This window comes from Archocentrus centrarchus, chromosome 16 (assembly GCF_007364275.1).
Source record: "Archocentrus centrarchus isolate MPI-CPG fArcCen1 chromosome 16, fArcCen1, whole genome shotgun sequence".
Taxonomy (NCBI): Eukaryota; Metazoa; Chordata; class Actinopteri; order Cichliformes; family Cichlidae; genus Archocentrus; species Archocentrus centrarchus.
Genome location: NC_044361.1, coordinates 24488579 through 24505866, shown reverse-complemented (window position 1 = coordinate 24505866; position 17288 = coordinate 24488579). Strand labels below are relative to the sequence as shown.

The 17288-nt window shown below is 38.9% G+C and overlaps 4 protein-coding genes across 5 annotated transcripts; all 4 read right to left on the bottom strand.

Moving 5' to 3' along the window:
• On the bottom strand, positions 1-1362 carry s100w (S100 calcium binding protein W). Its single transcript, XM_030749160.1, has 3 exons — positions 1201-1362; positions 669-820; positions 1-550 (listed from the first exon to the last, which is right to left on the bottom strand). Exons 2-3 carry the CDS (start codon positions 810-812, stop codon positions 356-358), a joined length of 339 nt encoding a protein of 112 aa, XP_030605020.1. The 5' UTR covers positions 813-820; positions 1201-1362; the 3' UTR covers positions 1-355.
• A 6522-nt stretch (positions 1363-7884) lies between these two features.
• s100a10b (S100 calcium binding protein A10b) lies at positions 7885-9211 on the bottom strand. Its single transcript, XM_030749161.1, has 3 exons — positions 9069-9211; positions 8275-8429; positions 7885-8157 (listed from the first exon to the last, which is right to left on the bottom strand). Exons 2-3 carry the CDS (start codon positions 8410-8412, stop codon positions 8005-8007), a joined length of 291 nt encoding a protein of 96 aa, XP_030605021.1. The 5' UTR covers positions 8413-8429; positions 9069-9211; the 3' UTR covers positions 7885-8004.
• A 1284-nt stretch (positions 9212-10495) lies between these two features.
• krtcap2 (keratinocyte associated protein 2) lies at positions 10496-12858 on the bottom strand. Its single transcript, XM_030749154.1, has 5 exons — positions 12730-12858; positions 12090-12244; positions 11744-11807; positions 10808-10874; positions 10496-10692 (listed from the first exon to the last, which is right to left on the bottom strand). Exons 1-5 carry the CDS (start codon positions 12731-12733, stop codon positions 10548-10550), a joined length of 435 nt encoding a protein of 144 aa, XP_030605014.1. The 5' UTR covers positions 12734-12858; the 3' UTR covers positions 10496-10547.
• A 513-nt stretch (positions 12859-13371) lies between these two features.
• Positions 13372-16944, bottom strand: tmem107l (transmembrane protein 107 like). Of its 2 annotated transcripts, none has more exons than XM_030749156.1 (5): positions 16560-16944; positions 14732-14799; positions 14551-14651; positions 14124-14220; positions 13372-13859 (listed from the first exon to the last, which is right to left on the bottom strand). In XM_030749156.1, exons 1-5 carry the CDS (start codon positions 16644-16646, stop codon positions 13790-13792), a joined length of 423 nt encoding a protein of 140 aa, XP_030605016.1. In that variant the 5' UTR covers positions 16647-16944; the 3' UTR covers positions 13372-13789. The 2 variants fall into 2 exon arrangements, with proteins under 2 accessions (XP_030605016.1, XP_030605017.1); XM_030749157.1 differs by lacking the exon at positions 14124-14220 and adding an exon at positions 13967-14063.
• Between the last annotated feature and the right edge of the window lie 344 nt (positions 16945-17288).

The window sequence follows — 17288 nt, the reverse complement described above, 5'->3', positions numbered from 1 at the left end:
TTCAGTTAGTAAGACTTCCTCTGTAGAAGGACTGACTATCTGTGTCTGATGAGCCCATGCTTTCCTGCAATGACACCGTACACCCAGCCTCTACACATGCAGTAACTGCCATGAATAGATGAGTAAACCCAGTCCAGACTTAATAGGTTTTATTTATTTTCAGTATGGAATGGAAACATTTTTGAAATCAAGTTTATTCAGAGAAGAAGACAACAAATCTGAAATTTAAAACACAGAGGAAGTGCAAATGGCCAAATCCCAGTAATCTACAGATATGCACGTGCTGCATGTGTAATACGTACCAGGCATTTTTAAACATAGTGCTACAGAATAAATATTAATATTTGTAGCTGCTTCAGTCTTCTTGGTCGCAGTCATCTTTGTCATCTTTCCCCTTGCCTCTCTTGCCACCCTTGCCTCTCTTCTTCTGGTAGTAGCATTTGGCAAGGACACAAATACACCGACAAAATTCACGAAAGTTGACCTCACCGTCATGGTTTTTGTCCAGCAGCTGCATGGCTTCCTCAATATCAGCGGCATTAATTTTATCCTGTATATAATACATTCATACAGTTAACAGTATGAAGCTCATTGTGAATAAGGAGCTTCGTAATGTATTTATTCATAAATAGATGTCTCGTGCAAAATAAGTTTGCAGAGTTGTTTACCTTCAACTCGGGGCTTTGAATTTGCTCCTCCAGCATTTTCTGGAGCTCTTCTTTGTTTAGCTGGCATTTCTTGCCTTCACCATCATCAGCATACTGTATAAATATATCCACAATGTTTGGAATGACCTGATCGAGACGAGCCATGGTTGAAGCTGGATTAAAAAAAAAGAAAATTGCATTCATTGTGAGATTTTTTTTTTTTTCTACAGACGCTACATGGTTAAAGTAGCAGTTTGAAACACGCAGCATGAGTGTAATGTTTGCACACACAAGAGGAGGAAAAGTCAGGTATTCAAAGTAAATGGTGCCATAACTGAAGAATCCTCAGAGCTATTTATTAAAGTTGTAGTAAATACTTTTCCCATGTTAGATCAACAATAATAGTGCCAGTTTCATTCTCTTTTTTTATTCTATCATTCAAGATGTCCCTCGCTTTTAATACTCTGCATCTGGACTGAATGCTACAATTTCCTTTTATTTCCATCCTCAAAACTCACTCCCCTCACACTCAGCTTTCCATTTCACTACTCACCTTAGAGTTTGAGGTGTAGAGAGATCGCGTCTGTGTCACCAGCCTGGTCCCAGGAGAGACTGTTGTCAAACGGAGGAGAAAGCCACCTCTTAAAGGCTAGACCCACACTGTCTGACTCACACATGCACACAAACACACGCTGGCATGTAGGCAACCACACAAACACACACCAGCAGTGATTCATACTTCTGAAATGTGCCTGACTCCACCCATAATAGCTGTACCCGACCTGTATCTGATGTGCAGTGCTGTAAAACTAAGGACAATATTTATGTTTTTGTGCAGAGAAGAAATTTTGATATTTCTTACACGAGTGCCATGTGCAGCGCTGGTGCAGGAAGTATTCTGGTACAGATGGAATACGGGAAAGCAGGAAAGTTTTCCATGAATAGCAGCTCAGTGTATAAAAAAAAAAAAAGAGTAAATGGAAAGTTACAGTCAGTTGCTGCAGTGTCTACACTGCCTCTGTGTGTATGTGGCTGCTAATGGTCCACACTTAAAGGGCTGTATTCAGTTTCTTTTCGATGCAGTGATGTGACCGTCAAGCCAATGCTTCACTCTACTCAAATTCACTTGGTGTACACACTCATTAAGTGAATCTGTGAATGTCTTACTTTGATTCAGCTAGACTACATAAAAGCAGCAGCAGGTAAAAGTCAAATAAGGCAAAAAAAAAAAAAATGCCGGAGTGAGCAGCTTCCCTGTGTGGCTGAACATGTTTGATGCTGACGAAAGTCACTTCAGTTCATCCGTTATGTAACTCATTCTGCATTTTCCACTCCTCTGTTCCAAGGCATCAGAAAGGCACAGTTTTCTTCTTTTTCTCTCTTGCCCCCCTGCCAAGTCCTCTTTATAGGTCAGTTCACTCTCCTCACTTAGGTCGTATTACTTTCAATTAATGACTATCAGTTTCCCGTCGCAGGGGAGGAAAAGAAAATGGAGATGAAGTATCGTGTGGCGTTAATTACAAAAAAACTTTCTTTCCACACTCTGCTGGCAGGGATATGCATTACAGTTTCACTGCTGGAGAGGCTATGAACCTTTTCAGTGGTGAATCAGTACCATGAACATGAAGTCTCTCTTTTTAAAGGTTTCTTATTAAATATAAATAACTTTAAATTCATTTCTTTAACTACACTGTGATATAATTTAATGTTTTACTAGTGGTTTTATAAAATACTCTTCAAACAATATTCAGACTGCTTTTTTTTTTTTTTTTTTTGCAAACTGTTTTATAGATCAGCTTTAAAAATCTGCATTTTTACATCAGTCTACACCCAAAATGATATAAAATATGCCAGCAAGTAAAAGAAAAATAGTATGCAGACATTTTTTCAATAATCAAGTCAGAAGGTACTGGGTACTCTTTATAGACCCCTGCAGTTAAATTGACCAGAGCAAGGACATTAAATCATTTCTAATGCAAGAACACACTGGCCTGAGTGATTCTGACCTGCAGAACTCTTACAGTATTGTGCAAAACTCTTGAGCCATTTCCAACATTTCTTCCTCATTTCTATTTGTATGTGTTTTGCTAGGAAAATGGGAAAGAGGTGCAGCAATTTTTGAAACATGTGCAAGCATAAATGCAAATACAGTGTATAAGGCAAAAACAGAGTTTGTACAATTCTAACAAGTTTGAAAGTCAATATTTGGTATGACCACCTTTATTCTTCAACACAGCCTGAACGCTCAGTGAACTCTTTCAGTGTTCTCTCACTCTCTCTGAGGCAGCTTTCTTTGCGCAGTTTTCAGGAATAGTTCTCGAGGCTTCTTGAAGGACATCCAAAGCTCTTCTTTGGATGTTGGCTGACTTTTGTTCTGTTCTCTGTCAAGATGATCCCACAGTGCTTCAATAATGTTGAGGTCCGGGCTCTGGGGAGGGCAAGCCATGACTGATAGTGTTGCATTGTGTGTTTTTCCATCCAGGTATGCTTTTTACTGCATTGACAGTGTGATTGGGATCATAGTCATGCTAAATAATGAAGCCATTGCCAATCAGATGCTTTTCAGATGTATTGCACGGTGGATCAAAATCTGATGATACTTTTTTTTTGCTTTCATAAATCCATTAATTTTGACAAGATCTCCAACAGCACTGCCTAACATGCAGCCCCACACCATGATGGAACCTTACCCGTGTTTTACAGAATGCTGTAGACACTCACTGTTGTACCTCTCTCCTGACCTCTTCAGGACATATTGACAACAATTTGAACCACAAATTTTAAATTTGGATTCATCACTCCATCAGACCTGTTGACACTGATTTTCAGTCCAGTTCTTGTGTAATCTGGCATACTTCAGTCTTTTCTTCCTGTTTTTTCCTTAAAAATGGCTTCTTGGCAGCCACCCTTCCACTGAGACTATTTCTAATGAGGTTTCAGTGAACATGGATCAACTGAATAGCCAGATGTATCTCTTAGGTCCTGCGTCAGGTCTTTGCTGGATTTTTTTCCAGTTTATTAAGGACATGACTTTAAGATAGTGTTCATCTGCTGTAGATTTTGTCCTCTTATGTCTGTCAAACTGTGTTATCTTTGGCATTATTTGTAAATTCAGCCAAGCAAATGAGAACAAATTGGGTGTTTTTGCAACAGGCTGCTAAAGTGCCTAAAGATATAATTTAAAATTGGTTCATCGCTAAGTTGTCTGTTATGACAAGACACAACACTGGTTCATCCCTCGAGTTGGGTGTCCTTTTTTTTATGCTTTAATAATTCATACATCAGTGTTAAGTGGCTTAAGAACTAACACCACTTTAAAATTACAAGAAAGTTTGGTTCCTTGGGACTCAAGAGTTTTGCACAGTACTGAAGTTTGCTCTCTGGCCTTAGTGAATTAATTAGTTAGAGAGGCCTCTGTCACTGAGGTGACCAGGAATACAACAATCTCTTTAGCTGAGCTTCAGAAGTCCTCTGCAGCGATGAGATGCCTGATCACATCAGCACTCCATTAATTAATCATTTGTAAGAGAAGGGCTTGAAGTGTGCCAGTCTAGAATAAAAGGCATCTGACAGCCGGTCAGAAACATTTTAAGGAAAATGAAACCAAACAGGGTGCATATGAACGGCCACAGCAAATCAAAGATGTTAGTTTTTAAATTGCATGCATTTTAAAGTAAATGAATGACATTTTAGGTTTATACTAGACTGATGGATGGAGTATACTTTCTATTAATGTAATATGTATTGTCCAGGAAAGCAGCATGCCAAAACCAAAGCCAAAGAAATGCCAAAGCATTGGAATAAATTTCTTTGACACAACAGTTAAAGTGTTTCCTCAAAATAATGCGTGCGAAGGACAAGTTCCTCTGCATTTGCACAAAAAAACACACTGGGTAAAGCTGATAACAATGCTATACGTCTGTCTATACAAGCAAATAATGTATACGCGCATCTAAGTATCGCTGCTCATCAACAAACCTTCTAACTGTCACATTCTTCTGCAATAAATAAGTGAACACTGTAGCTCTGAAGTTTTTCTATTTTATAAAGTCTTACTGTAGTACTTTTGAACGACTGCGTAACGTGTAAATTTACCTCACACATTCCTAATGGACCATCCTGTATTTGTTACATGCAACTTCCTCAGTTTTACAGTTTAGAGCTTTTTGTCAAATATTCATACTTCCCACTTACAGCATCTACAACCAGAGGTGAAACGGTTGTTAAGGAATGGGGCAAAGTCTTCTTCTTCACCTGGTTTGTTGCCCGTGGGAGCTCCTTTTCAACTCAGCGTATCTCTGATCATCTTGCTTCCCCAAATGCAACTCAATCCGCCCGAATACTCCGACTCAAAACTCAAACCAGAGCTTCTACTTAATCAGGGTTGGAAAGAAAGGAAGAAAAACCAAGAGAAGAAGCACTGGATGAACTGGCAGGCTCTCTAAATGGATTTCGGCAATGATAAGACAGGTAGAGGCAAAACTGAATTTGAAATCTTTCCAATTTTAAGTACTATCTCTGTCTGCAGTGCAGGCCAACATGATGACCAAGCAATAACAAAACTGATGTGACATTTATTATTTAGTCCTTGCACCAATGAAATGCATTCAACACTGTTAACCTTTTTTTCACATTTCAGCCAAGCACACTAATTAAATCAAATATTTTCCTTGAGGTTTGCATCTTTCTTCATTGTTCTGCCCTCCGGAAGCACAGGCTACATGGTGCTTCAGGGTTTCACAAGTAGACATGCATTTATTCATTCAGTTGGTTTAAACACTGTTGTTTAAATGGAGGTGTACACAGCTTAAAATCACACAGTCACCTGCATTGCTGCCTGACTTTATACCAAACATTGTAGCACCATCTTCTGGTCAAATCATAACATCCATCCATCCATCAATTGTGTCGCTACAAAAAAATGTTTTGATATCTTACAAGCTACATCTTGTCTTTTATAATGATTTTTTTTTTTAATCTTCTTCACATAACAAACATGTAAATAGTCCCACTAGTGAGACAAATAGTATGCCTCTTAGATTAAAACTCTGTCCTGAACAGGGACGCCTGAAAATGTCAAGTGCGGTTCTTGTTGCTGCAGTGAGTGAACAAAGAGCATTAATAGCAATGAGAAATAAGGCTTTGGAACCAACTTTCAAATCTGAAAAAAAAAAAAAGACTCAAATATCTTTTAGATTTTTGTCTCACTTTTATGTAAAACACACATTTCCAAAGTTTTCATTAGAATTCAAAATATACCAGTGTTTTTAAACTTTCCTTGAGTTGGACTTCTTTTTAACTTCCTTTATGGCTTCATTTAAGATCCTCTAAATCATGATCTGTTCTTGTGTTAAGGTCAAAAATGGAAAAATAACCCCTAGGAAAAACAAACAAAAAGCAAGATGTGCAATGTTACAAGTTATACATTGGAGTAAATGATTCTGTTAACATGTTATTGTGCACTTTAGTGAGTGAACTCTGTGACCGTGTGCCTAAGAACTGAACTCTGTGTGGCCTCAAGGAGGCTGTACCTCTATGTTGCATGCCCTACATGCTGGCTTCAGCACAGTAGACTGGCCTTGACGGGAAGTTGTCATACAGTCAATGTCAAGTCAAATCAAGTCAAATTTATTTGTAAAGCGCTTGAAGAACAGCAACCACTGACAAAAGTGCTGAACACAGAAATTTAAAAAATACATTATGTTAAAACAAAATCAGCCTCCACTGTGTCCTCGGTACATCCAGGAGCAGTTGGTTAGCGGTGGAAGCTCAATAAACCAGATTGCAATGAATTTTGCTTTTCTCCAGATGATCTTTTTTTGAGTGTTTTTTTAAATTTTTTTTTTTTAACAATGTCCAGTTTTTGGGGCAGCGCGGTGGTTAGCACTGCTGCCTCACAGTTAGAATAACATCTGAAAGGTCTGGGTTCGATTCCACCTTATCCCAGGCCTCTCCCTCTCTCTGTGTGGAGTTTGCATGTTCTCCCCGTGCTTGTGTGGGTTTCCTCCCACATTGCAAAGACATGCACTTACTGGGGTTAGGTTAATTGGCTACTCTAAATTGCCCATAGGTGTGAATGTGAGTGTGAAAGGTTGTTTGTCTCCCTGTGTTGGCCCTGCGACAGGCTGGTGACCTGTTCAGGGTGTACCCTGCCTCTCACCCTATGACAGCTGGGATAGGCTCCAGCCCCCCCACGACCCTGAACAGGGTGAATGGATGGATGTCTGATTTTTTTGACCTGACACTGACTTATAGGAAAAGCTTCTTTGAGTTGGATGAAAGCTGCTGACATTCAGCAAGTGTTCCTGCAGTAAATTCAGCACCAGTCAAATGTTTGGACACATGGGTAAGCATGCCCAAACTTTTGACTGGCACTGTGTTTTAATCAATGCTCATCTTTTTACACTTTTGCTTGTGGTGGATTGTATATAAGCGACCAGGGCTTTTATGAAAATGTCTTCAGTAACAAATATCAAACACATTTTAGGTAACTGCTGAGTTTTCACACACTTTGCAGGATTATTATCATTCCCCAGCAGAATGTTAGTGACAAAGTACGAATTATAAAAGTCACTTTCTCTCTTTTAACAAATTTATAATGCTCATATAGATATATGAAGGCCTTCCAAAAATGTTACTGTTGTTTATCTCCACCTTATTGTCTTTAATATTTGCAGCTACTTCATATATAACACTTTCCACACTCGTAATTGGCTCATGGAGTTCAGTCAGTTCAAAGATGGAATTCCAAACTTCTAGTGAGGCTAGTACTTAACATTTTCCATGAATCTGTACCAAGTTCAAATCACACAGTTTGTTTCTTATCTGGAGGAGTTTTGTAAGAGAAGCTCCACCATCTCCAAAAAATTCTACTTATTTGACCCACCCTCAATAAATAACGAGCTCATGCCGTAGAGGGATGTGTGCTGCACCAAACTTCAGCACAAACATCTGACACATTCCTGTATTGAACCATTTAGCCCTCATGCTGTGTAGCAACTGCTGCCTCAGTCCAACTTCCAGAAAAGAAGCACGAGTGAAATGATGCATATTAGATGTGAACACGTCAATACTCTCTGCACTTTCAGAGGCATTTTCTGGCATAACTTGAACTCTTCTAGTCTAAAATGGTTCAATGTGCAGCAGAAGTCAATTCTTAGAAAGCAGATAAAACTCTAGCACACTCCATGTCTTTGAACAAAATTTTACTATAAAGGTAGACAAAGAGTAGGGGAAATTTTTTCAAAAGCAGTTTTTACTTGTAAATCTGACACAAAATTGCAACACAATCAACTTTATCTGTTAAAAAAATACCCAAGCATTATTTTCCCTTAAAGTGTTTTGCACATCACTTCTTTCACTTCTTTTTGGCACTCATGGAGCAGTACTTCTCACAGGCCATTGTGAGGCCGGCGATGAATGGCATAAATTCTTCAAAGTCCAACTCATCATCTTTGTTTTGGTCCAGATCTTTCATAATATGGTCCACGGTGTTGGGATTTTTCTGGCTCTAAAACAAACGTAACAAGAGACAAGTTCACGGTGCAAAGTTACAGCAGCAATAATACTTAAATATGGACAATAACTGAGGACAGAGATCACATATGATGGAAGAAAAGATCCTTACTTTCAGGAAGTTGGGTAACTCGGTCTCAATTAGTTTTCTCAGTTCTTTCTTGGTTAAGGCTTTTCCATTTTTGCCATCATGGGCATACTTATTGAACACGGTTATCATGGACTCCATGGACTTCTCCAAGTCAGTCATGGTTGTAGAAATGAGTGCTGAAAGGAGAAAAAGGAAAGGAAATAAATGGACTTTTCTTTTCCTTTGTTTGCAATATTAAATTTACAAGACAACTGTCACAAGTTACCCCTGAAAATCATTTTATAAGACAAATAATCATAAAGAGTGACCCCGTGCTGAGGTTTCAATAAGAAGCTTAACATTTTAAACAGCCCAAGTATAAATAAATTCATTTTCTTTTCCTTTTTTCTGTCTTTATTTTTACTGTGACATTACTACATTCACAGTGTTGAAAAAACGTGTGAAACATTCAGCCGAGCAGGAGGTTACAGCACTTCAGTCCAAAACTAACACAGGGGGATGTGGGTGTTGGTTTTCCTGGCACTCAAAACAAATTCTTCTGATACACATCACTTTCTGGCCCCAAACTCAAAATCCTTATATGGCTTCTGCTTCTTACACTTTGTGGTCGAGCACACGCACACACGCACACATTAAAGACGAACTACAGAGAGTATCAAAGGAGGAAAATCCTGCGTGCTGAACCAACAGCGCCACAGCGGACCCAACATAACATTAGTGGGCAAAAACTTTAAAAAAACAATCAATGAAAACACAAAAAAAAACAAAAAAAAAAACCATGATTAAAATGTGTTAAAGCAGTCTGATAGCATTACCAGGTCACGAAGAGGCAGAAACTGTGCAGTACTTCAGTGGAGCGAGACGGAGGCTGACTGAAAGTTTATTCAACACTTTATAGTCATCGCGTAACGCCCAAATGATGGAGGGAGGAAAGGGAGGGACACGGAGAGCAAATAATGGAACATCGTCACTGTTTTCCCACAGTCACTGCAAGACGTGTTGGCGCAAAGATACTGCCTCACAAAAACCTACACTCGGTTTGTGTATATTTCATCATCTAAATGACGTTAAGCAGAATAGTGCGTGCATGATGGGACCTGCTGGGAATGCAAGTCTGGACCTTCTTTAGCCAAAACAGTCGGCATACCTGGATACAAGAGAGCAGGACGGCGAACCGAGAGAGGGAGTGTGAGGCTCCGGGCAATGGTCCGCTGGGTGGTGCGTTCATGTGGATTGCACTTTGATATGTAGCACTTATCTAAATATCGCAGCTGACCATATACACACCTGCACGGGAGCTGTATTCGCAGATGCGTCTTTCAGCGCCACTGGAAGAGCACCCTGTTTAAACAGATTCAGACACACCTGGATGGTGTCCAGTACAGTGCGACTTTTCAGTCACTGGGCAAACTTTTAAGACTTGCTCAAAGGCTCCTCAGTGATTTCACTCTGTCCTGTTCTCCAAGGGGTTGTAGAGTGACCCAAGATTATTACAGCCAACTAAAACTAAAATTAGTGGTGACAAAATGGTTAACTGAATTAAAACTTCAGATTAAGCTCTAGAAAAATGAGATCTGAAATAATATTGTTCACTTACAAATCTGGAGAAAAAAAAATACCAATATTTATTTTGTTAAAGTTATAATTTTGGTGCTAACCACTAGAGCCACAACTCCTTTTCTCTAAGCTTTAAGCCACTGCTGTCCTCTTTAAATGTACATTTCAATATATAACAGAAAAATTGAAAAGCCACAAAATATTTTGGTATGAAAAACCATGACATAAATGTGCCGTGCCTCTAAATTATCTTTCCCAAATCAGAGAGCATTACATTGATAAGTATCGTGGACTTGCTATGCACTGGACACATTTATACTTCACTTAGACCATCATTTCCAATCTGAGCGGGTGTGAAGGAAGCACAACACGTTTGAAGTCTTTCACAAAGTTTAATTACAAAATGGATTCCAAAAAAAAACAAAAAAAAAAAAAACAACTGATGTACTGATGAATATACAGGTGCCATGACTGGGGTGGGGGGGGGGGGTGAGAATCTCTTTGCAACCTTTTTAAAAAGAGCACTGATAAGAAAGCATGAATGGAATGTACAGAGACTGTATAGGCTTGTAAATGAAACGACTTACAGTAACAACCCCAAACCAAATTGTATAAAAAAAAAAAAAATGGCCTAACATAATAAGATCATGGATCATTGTGACAAAACTGTGCATGGGTGGTAGCGATGAGATCAGCACATGGGGAATAATGACGGTTAAACAGGATCCAAATGTGATTCAGGTGTGATCCAGTAGATTCTTCAGTTCTTCCTTTTGCTCTTGCTCTGCTGACTTTGGTGGTGTTACTACAGGAGCAGCTGCTTGGTAGAGGGCAGCAGATACTTTGTTGATGTAGTACAGAGCAAAGAGGGAAAATATCAGGCTGGACAGGGAGAAAGCACAGAAGTACATTAATAATCCAATATTTTTAGAGGTGATTTCTCACTGTGAGGTATGACACTGATTTAGGTAAGCGTGTTCTGCACTGTATCACTTACCATGTAGTGACACAGACACGGTGTACCAGGCCAGAGGCAAACAGTGAAAGGCACAGACACAAGAGAACTGGAAGGAGACAATAAATAATATACACGAGGAGCATTAATATCAGCCTACAGCGCTTAAAATATACATACAGATAATAAGATGGTGTGTTAAATCACTTAACAATATTGGCTGTCATGGTGTATTCAAACCTGGGCCGGCTCTAGTTATTGGCAGGGGTAGGCTCACAACCACTTGCCCACCCAATCAAAAAATTCTTTTTGTGTGTGGAGCAGCTTACACCACACCTCCAAAGTCACTTCCACCATACACTCTTTCAATGTGATCAATGGTAGCACAGAAGCTTTATTTACCTCAGGTAAGTAAAGAACACACAGAGACCAAGGAGAGCTATTAATTACAGAGAGCTGTAATTAGATTTTAACAGGCACAAAAAAAGCTGGACAGGTTTCACTGCGGAGAGCTGAAGTATGCGTCTGTGGCGCATATTACCTGTGTTATTCTTAGAAATAATAACTGCAGTGACTGCTGCTCTTCAGCCTGTAGAAACCATCATATAGCTGCTACATATGTGTGAGAACAATTAAGTGTTTATTATTATTATAGTTTAGTCAGGATTTTGTTTCTTAGGATTATTTTTCTCAGGACTTGTGTACAAAATCAGAAATCTCAGAGAGGAGATGCCAGATCTGAACAGGGACTCAAATCAGCATCCTCTGGGTTAGCAAGATATTCTAACCTCTAGTCTTCAGCTCGCCCAAGTTTCCCACCTATTATTTCTAGGCTAGAGCTAGCCCTGGTTTTATTAAAAACCTTATTTATCAACAATTATGATGTTTCAGTTGTTCAGTTAAAACTGACTCATCCGAAATATATTAAACGCCACATGAACAAAGAAAAACAGCCTTGTATGAGCCGTCATCACTTACTCTCCGGGAATATCTTGGCCTGGAATCCCTTCCCGAAAACTAGGTTTTCCAGATTATTAAATGCCTGGAAAGAAAGTTAAGGGGCAAGTCTCCTCAGTAGCATCTGTATATTTTTATATTTAAACCTATATATTTTTATGCACATATTAAAACCATGTTGTATTATGAAACCTATTTCAAGAAACAAAAAGCAAAAAAAAAGGTTCAAATGCTGCGAGAATGTAAAAATTCAAATGCAGGAGAATGTTAAGAGACAACAGCAGTACCGAAGGCTGTTCATTAACTGTTTCCAAAACAACTCTGTAGTTTAATGAAAGTTCAACTCTTGATGTCACCTAAAGGATACAGTCAGGGAGCAGATGAAGAGGACTGAGCCCAGAAAACCTCCCAGGATGGTGAGCCACTCAGTGGAGGCCAGCTGCTTGCTGAACATCTGCATCCCAGCAAACACCAGCACTGAGAGCAGACTGGACAGCACCAGAGAGGTTCCTGTGTTCACCGCTAAAAAGGACAGAAACATGCCGTCATCTAGGGGAAAAAAAACTGAGGCTACCCGAGTCTAACTGGTGATCTAGTATAGGACTGAGAATATACTGTAATACTGACCAAAATAAACGCCGGTGAAAAGCAGTTTAAAATGCCGGCTCTCGTTTGAATTAGAAAGTCACATACTTCAGAGCTTAACGCCACGTCAGTGTTCACGCATAACGTTTCCCACATATAGCGGTTAGCTCCATGCTCATACACTCACATTAGCACCAAAAAGACCCTCCAATGTAACTTCCTGCATTCACAGTCCATCAAAACATTTCAGGTACTGATTTCTGGAACTGCTAAACTGGCATAAAAAATCTAAATTAGCGTGGTTTACATTTAACGTTAACTAGCTACAGGACTGCAGGGCAGGACTACACACTGAGATTGACAATATCGACACATCTATGTCTGTGCCTGCGTGTGAGTATTAATTATTATGTAATACATACCCATAACTTAATACTTAATTGCAGTTTTCGCAACGAAGCGCCGATAAATTAAATTGAACTTCGACGAGCCAGCTAGCTGCCCGGGCTCTAGGAACGAAAAACCAGATTAGCCGGCCCTAAAGTCAGGTGGCACCAGTGGGAGGAGTTAGAGAAGGTAGAGAGAAGCTCGACTAGCGTATTGACATAGAAATAAGTCATAGAAATAATTATACTGTAACCTTACGTAGTGTGTAATTTCCAGGCCTTTTAGCAGGAAAACAAAAGTTCACCATCTTACACTGTAAATATGCTGTACTTTCAGGGGCGTGGGCTGTACTTTTTTATTATGCATTATATTGGTGTGGATCATTGTCCTTTTATATTACGTATAAAAATAGAAGGATTGTTCTCTCTTATCTACATAGAGGAAAATATAAACACCAGCAAAGATTACAGACCATGGGCCCATGTGATCTTATAATTATGGACCCTATGCCCTGGATTTTTGCTGGTGTTTATTTTTTCTTCTAAGTAGGATGAAGAAAAATCAAATTGATTATATAAATATATGTATATATATTCCTGAGTGCTACAATTCACAAGAGAACTTGAAAAGTTACATTCAAACATTATTTATTCAGACTTTATATGCTAAATGTGAGGATAGTATTTTCACATCCACTCAGGAAAAAAAAGTTGTAACTGTTGTAAAAATAATTTGTAAAGAACGCATTTTAGATTAAAGGAGATCGATTTTCCATCAAGCTGACAGAAGAAAAAACAAAACAAAATTACAATATTTATTGACAAAGTTACAACTGACACTACACTTACACACTTTATAAACTAAACACTCCAACTCAAACATACTAAAAATAGAGATAAAAACCTTTGCTGCATCTACTTTATTCAAAATACAGATGAAAAAAACAGATTAAAAAACATTATGAAAAGCCATTTTTTTTAACATCCCTTACAGTTGGTGCTTTGTACCCACATATGTCTGGTATCTATTGTTCTTCTGTACATAATGAATACCAGAAACTGTAGCTACAGCAGTACTTTACATCAGGACTGTCATTCATAAAGGCTTCTTCTTCAGTCCAAAAACTGCGATGAACAGAAGAATCTCCACTAATGCAGGTAGAACACTAAAGGAAGAAACAGAGACACAAATGAAGGTCATACTTCACTGCTTAAAGAGGCTCTATCATTTTGCCCTATACAAATATTCGCATCAACGCACATACACACCAACCTGCAGGTGGCAAAAATAACCCAGTAAGTCCAGCATTCCCACTTTTCAAACACAAAAAAAGACAAAGATACTGATGCGCTGCAGTGGACAGCCAGTGCTGGTTAAAACATCTGTCAGGGAAAATACACAGACAAGCTGAGCAAGTTTCTACACCAACCTGCAGATGGCAAGGATCCACCAGTAGATGTCACACTCCCACTGCTCAAATAGAAAGAAAAGCAGAGCCACTGAGGCACTGGCATGGACTCCTGTTGCTATAATAGGCAAAAGGTAGTCATGGAAGTGTAACTGATCAGAAGCACTTTTTTAACTATTGCTTTACGTATTTTGATACTAACATCATTGTAGTCGTTACTCTAATACTACCACACATCGTTCTATCTGCCTTGGAGTCCCAGATCATCATCTCATTTGCAACTGCAAACTTTATATTTCTTTGGAGTAGTTGCATTTTTTTGGACAGTCAGTCATAAAGAGCGTCCTTAGGGAGGAAACTATGTGGATCAGGGGTATAATAAGCAATAAATGTCTGTATTTGAACCACAGACAAGAAATGGAGTGTAAAGTGTGAGCGTAAAGGATACAAAGGAGGCCTTGGCTACAGTTGAACATGGACACTCCTGAAAAGAATCCAGCCAGCTCTATAGCAAACAGACCGAGAGTGACTGACAATGCCACCACCAGCCTGAAAAAGAGGATACACGTATTGTATTGAGGGTGGGTATATAAGTGTGTGTCAAATGTGTTTATTAAACATTTACATACTTTCTGTCCTCTGTGTCATACTGCTCTTGTGTGAAATCCAAAGGCAAACAAGCCTTAACATTATTTTCCTGTAAAATAAAAGTTACAAATGAGTGAGATCATTTCACACATATATTCGGTCTTGCTTCTACCGACTTTCATTCCTCTTCTTTCCATTGCATGCTTCACCTGCTCATTACTCTCAATACAGATCACAATGTCATCTGCAAACAATACAGTCCACAGAGACTCCTGCCTGACCTTACCATCTGTCCATCACCACAATAAGGGGCTCAGAGCCAATGTAATTCAACCACCCCACCATAAACCCATCCTACCACACACCTCACCACTGTCTTGCTGTCCTCATACATTTCCTGCACCACCCTCACATACATCTCTGCCACTTCTGACTTCCCCGTGCAGTACTACAGATCATCTCTTGGAATCCTATCATATGCAACTCCTTTTGACATTCTCTATACTTCATCAAAACTCTCAAAGCAAAACGACTAATTATTCCCAATACAGAGGCTGATTAGTCAGTAGATCACAATCTATGGCTTCCATTTACTTTTATTATTTTAATGACTTTATCCCCTGATAAAGTTGATTTTTCTTGTTCATTTGTATTTACAAATTAGCAAAAAAAAAAAATGTTTTTTTAGGTCAAATTACACTCTTGACAATATTCACCAGCTGATTGTGCTGACAGTTCTACTGCTCAGAGTGAGGTCTGTAATCCTGGAGCAGCTACAGATAAAATGACAGTCTCATTTTAAGCTCCTTATTGTACAATATTTAGTTTCTGCTTTAAGGAATCACTTTTTTGTTGCAGCTTTTTAAAAAAACACTTTCCTGTATAACTTCAAAGCCAGCATCTGCAGTCATGTCTTTGCTTATATTGCTAAATAGACTGTAAGTAACAGAATTTATGAAGGGGTTATATATAAAATGAAGAAATGACCTGTTTTGCAAGTATCTTTATGGCTCTGCATTATTGTATCTACATTATAATCAGTCCAATTGATTTTGGCCACTTAATATAGCTTTACAGAACTGTGATGTTATATTTGTTGCAATTTCTGCTGCCGTCTGGGACAGATCTCTCTTAAAAAGCCATTTTTAATATCCATGGCACTTTTTCCCAGATAAATAAAGGCTATATAAAAGTCACTGCCAAAAACTGATTGCATCTACTACCTTATGACAAGAATGTTCTTTCTGTTCTTTCTCAAAGTGTCTTGATTTCGTTCACGAGAAATATATTTGACATATGTTTCACAGATTATAGCCTAGCAAGGCTTTTTTTTGGCAATTACTGTGCAAAAAAAGTGATTTCCGGTATTTGCCAGAAAATAATTGCCTGTATTTAAGCTGTTGTAAATAACTTGCTGATCTATAATCTGTGGAAAATATATCAAACATATCTCTTGTGAATGATATCAAGTCATTTTGAGCGAGAAACAACGTTTCTGTCACAAGGTAGAAGCTGCAATCAGTTTTTGGCAGTGCCTTTTATATATTCTTTATTTATCAGGGTAAAAACTGTAAATGGTCTTAAAAATCTCTTTTAAAGAGAAATCTGGCCAAGAGGGCAGCAGAAATCACAACAAATACAACATTACACTCTATAAAGATATTTTAAGTGACCAAAGAGGATTTATGTATAATAATGAGTCATAAACATATTTGAAAAACAGGTAATTTCTTCATTTTATATATAAGCCCTTCATAAATCATATTGACTACACCCTATTCACCAATATAAGCAAAGACATTATACATAAAATGCACATAGAAACATCGAAAATCACTTTTTGGCACAACACCGTGCTTATTTACTTACCCTCGACCAAAAGATCGTGATCACGATGACGACGTGAGCTATGATGGTGAGAAACCGTGCAGGGACCAGGCTATTGACAGCCGACATGCTTAGACAAAGTGTAGCTGTAAAACAACTGAGTACAACCAAGCTATCAGCGCTGGACGGGAAAAAGTGCCGTTTTTCAGCGATTTAAATGCGCCTAGCGGCTACGGCAAATTCGCGATAAACATTACTGCAGCGTAAACATGAGTTCGCTAAATAAACACGAACTGCTGCCTCCTTACATATTACTGCTTTAACTCGTATTCCACATAAAATACAGATAAAGTCATCCACTTTCCCCTTGCTGCGATTATAACGCGAAAGGCGGATGCTGTGGTTGCTACAACAACCAGCGATCGGGTACATCCAGTATTACTGACCCACCGCACGAACAAGCAACATTCAAAGGTTCCGGGCACGAATAATTTAAGAGGGAGCGTTTGTGTGTGTGTGTGTGTGTGTGTGTGTGTGTGTGTGTGTGTGTGTGTGTGTGTGTGTGTGTGTGTGTGTGTGTGTGTGTGTGTGTGTTTTGAAAAAAACAAAACGCTGCCACCTCATGGCAAAACGAAACACTGCAACAAGCAAATACTACGGAGGAGCTACGCGTTTACGGAGCTGGAGGTTTATTTCGAAAAACTGGGCTGCAAATTGTTTAAGCTGTTGGCAAGACACGCCGAGAAAGCCATGCTTTAAAAAAAAAATACC

Bases quoted from the DNA above. Each gene is read 5' to 3' on its own strand.
- krtcap2 (XM_030749154.1), bottom strand. The intron at 11,808-12,089 runs GTATCCTTTAGG...CTTTCTTTCCAG, and splicing joins TCTTCATCTGCTCCCTGACT to GCATTTAATAATCTGGAAAA. The intron at 10,693-10,807 runs GTAAGTGATACA...CTCCCTGTCCAG, and splicing joins CGTGTCTGTGTCACTACATG to CCTGATATTTTCCCTCTTTG.
- tmem107l (XM_030749156.1), bottom strand. From the start codon at position 16,646: ATGTCGGCTGTCAATAGCCTGGTCCCTGCACGGTTTCTCACCATCATA. The intron at 14,800-16,559 runs GTAAGTAAATAA...TTTATTTTACAG, and splicing joins TCACGATCTTTTGGTCGAGG to GAAAATAATGTTAAGGCTTG. The intron at 14,221-14,550 runs GTATCCTTTACG...TGCCTATTATAG, and splicing joins CTGTAGCCAAGGCCTCCTTT to CAACAGGAGTCCATGCCAGT.
- s100a10b (XM_030749161.1), bottom strand. From the start codon at position 8,412: ATGACTGACTTGGAGAAGTCCATGGAGTCCATGATAACCGTGTTCAAT. The intron at 8,158-8,274 runs GTAAGGATCTTT...CGTTTGTTTTAG, and splicing joins AGTTACCCAACTTCCTGAAA to AGCCAGAAAAATCCCAACAC.
- s100w (XM_030749160.1), bottom strand. From the start codon at position 812: ATGGCTCGTCTCGATCAGGTCATTCCAAACATTGTGGATATATTTATA. The intron at 551-668 runs GTAAACAACTCT...TATTATATACAG, and splicing joins TTCAAAGCCCCGAGTTGAAG to GATAAAATTAATGCCGCTGA.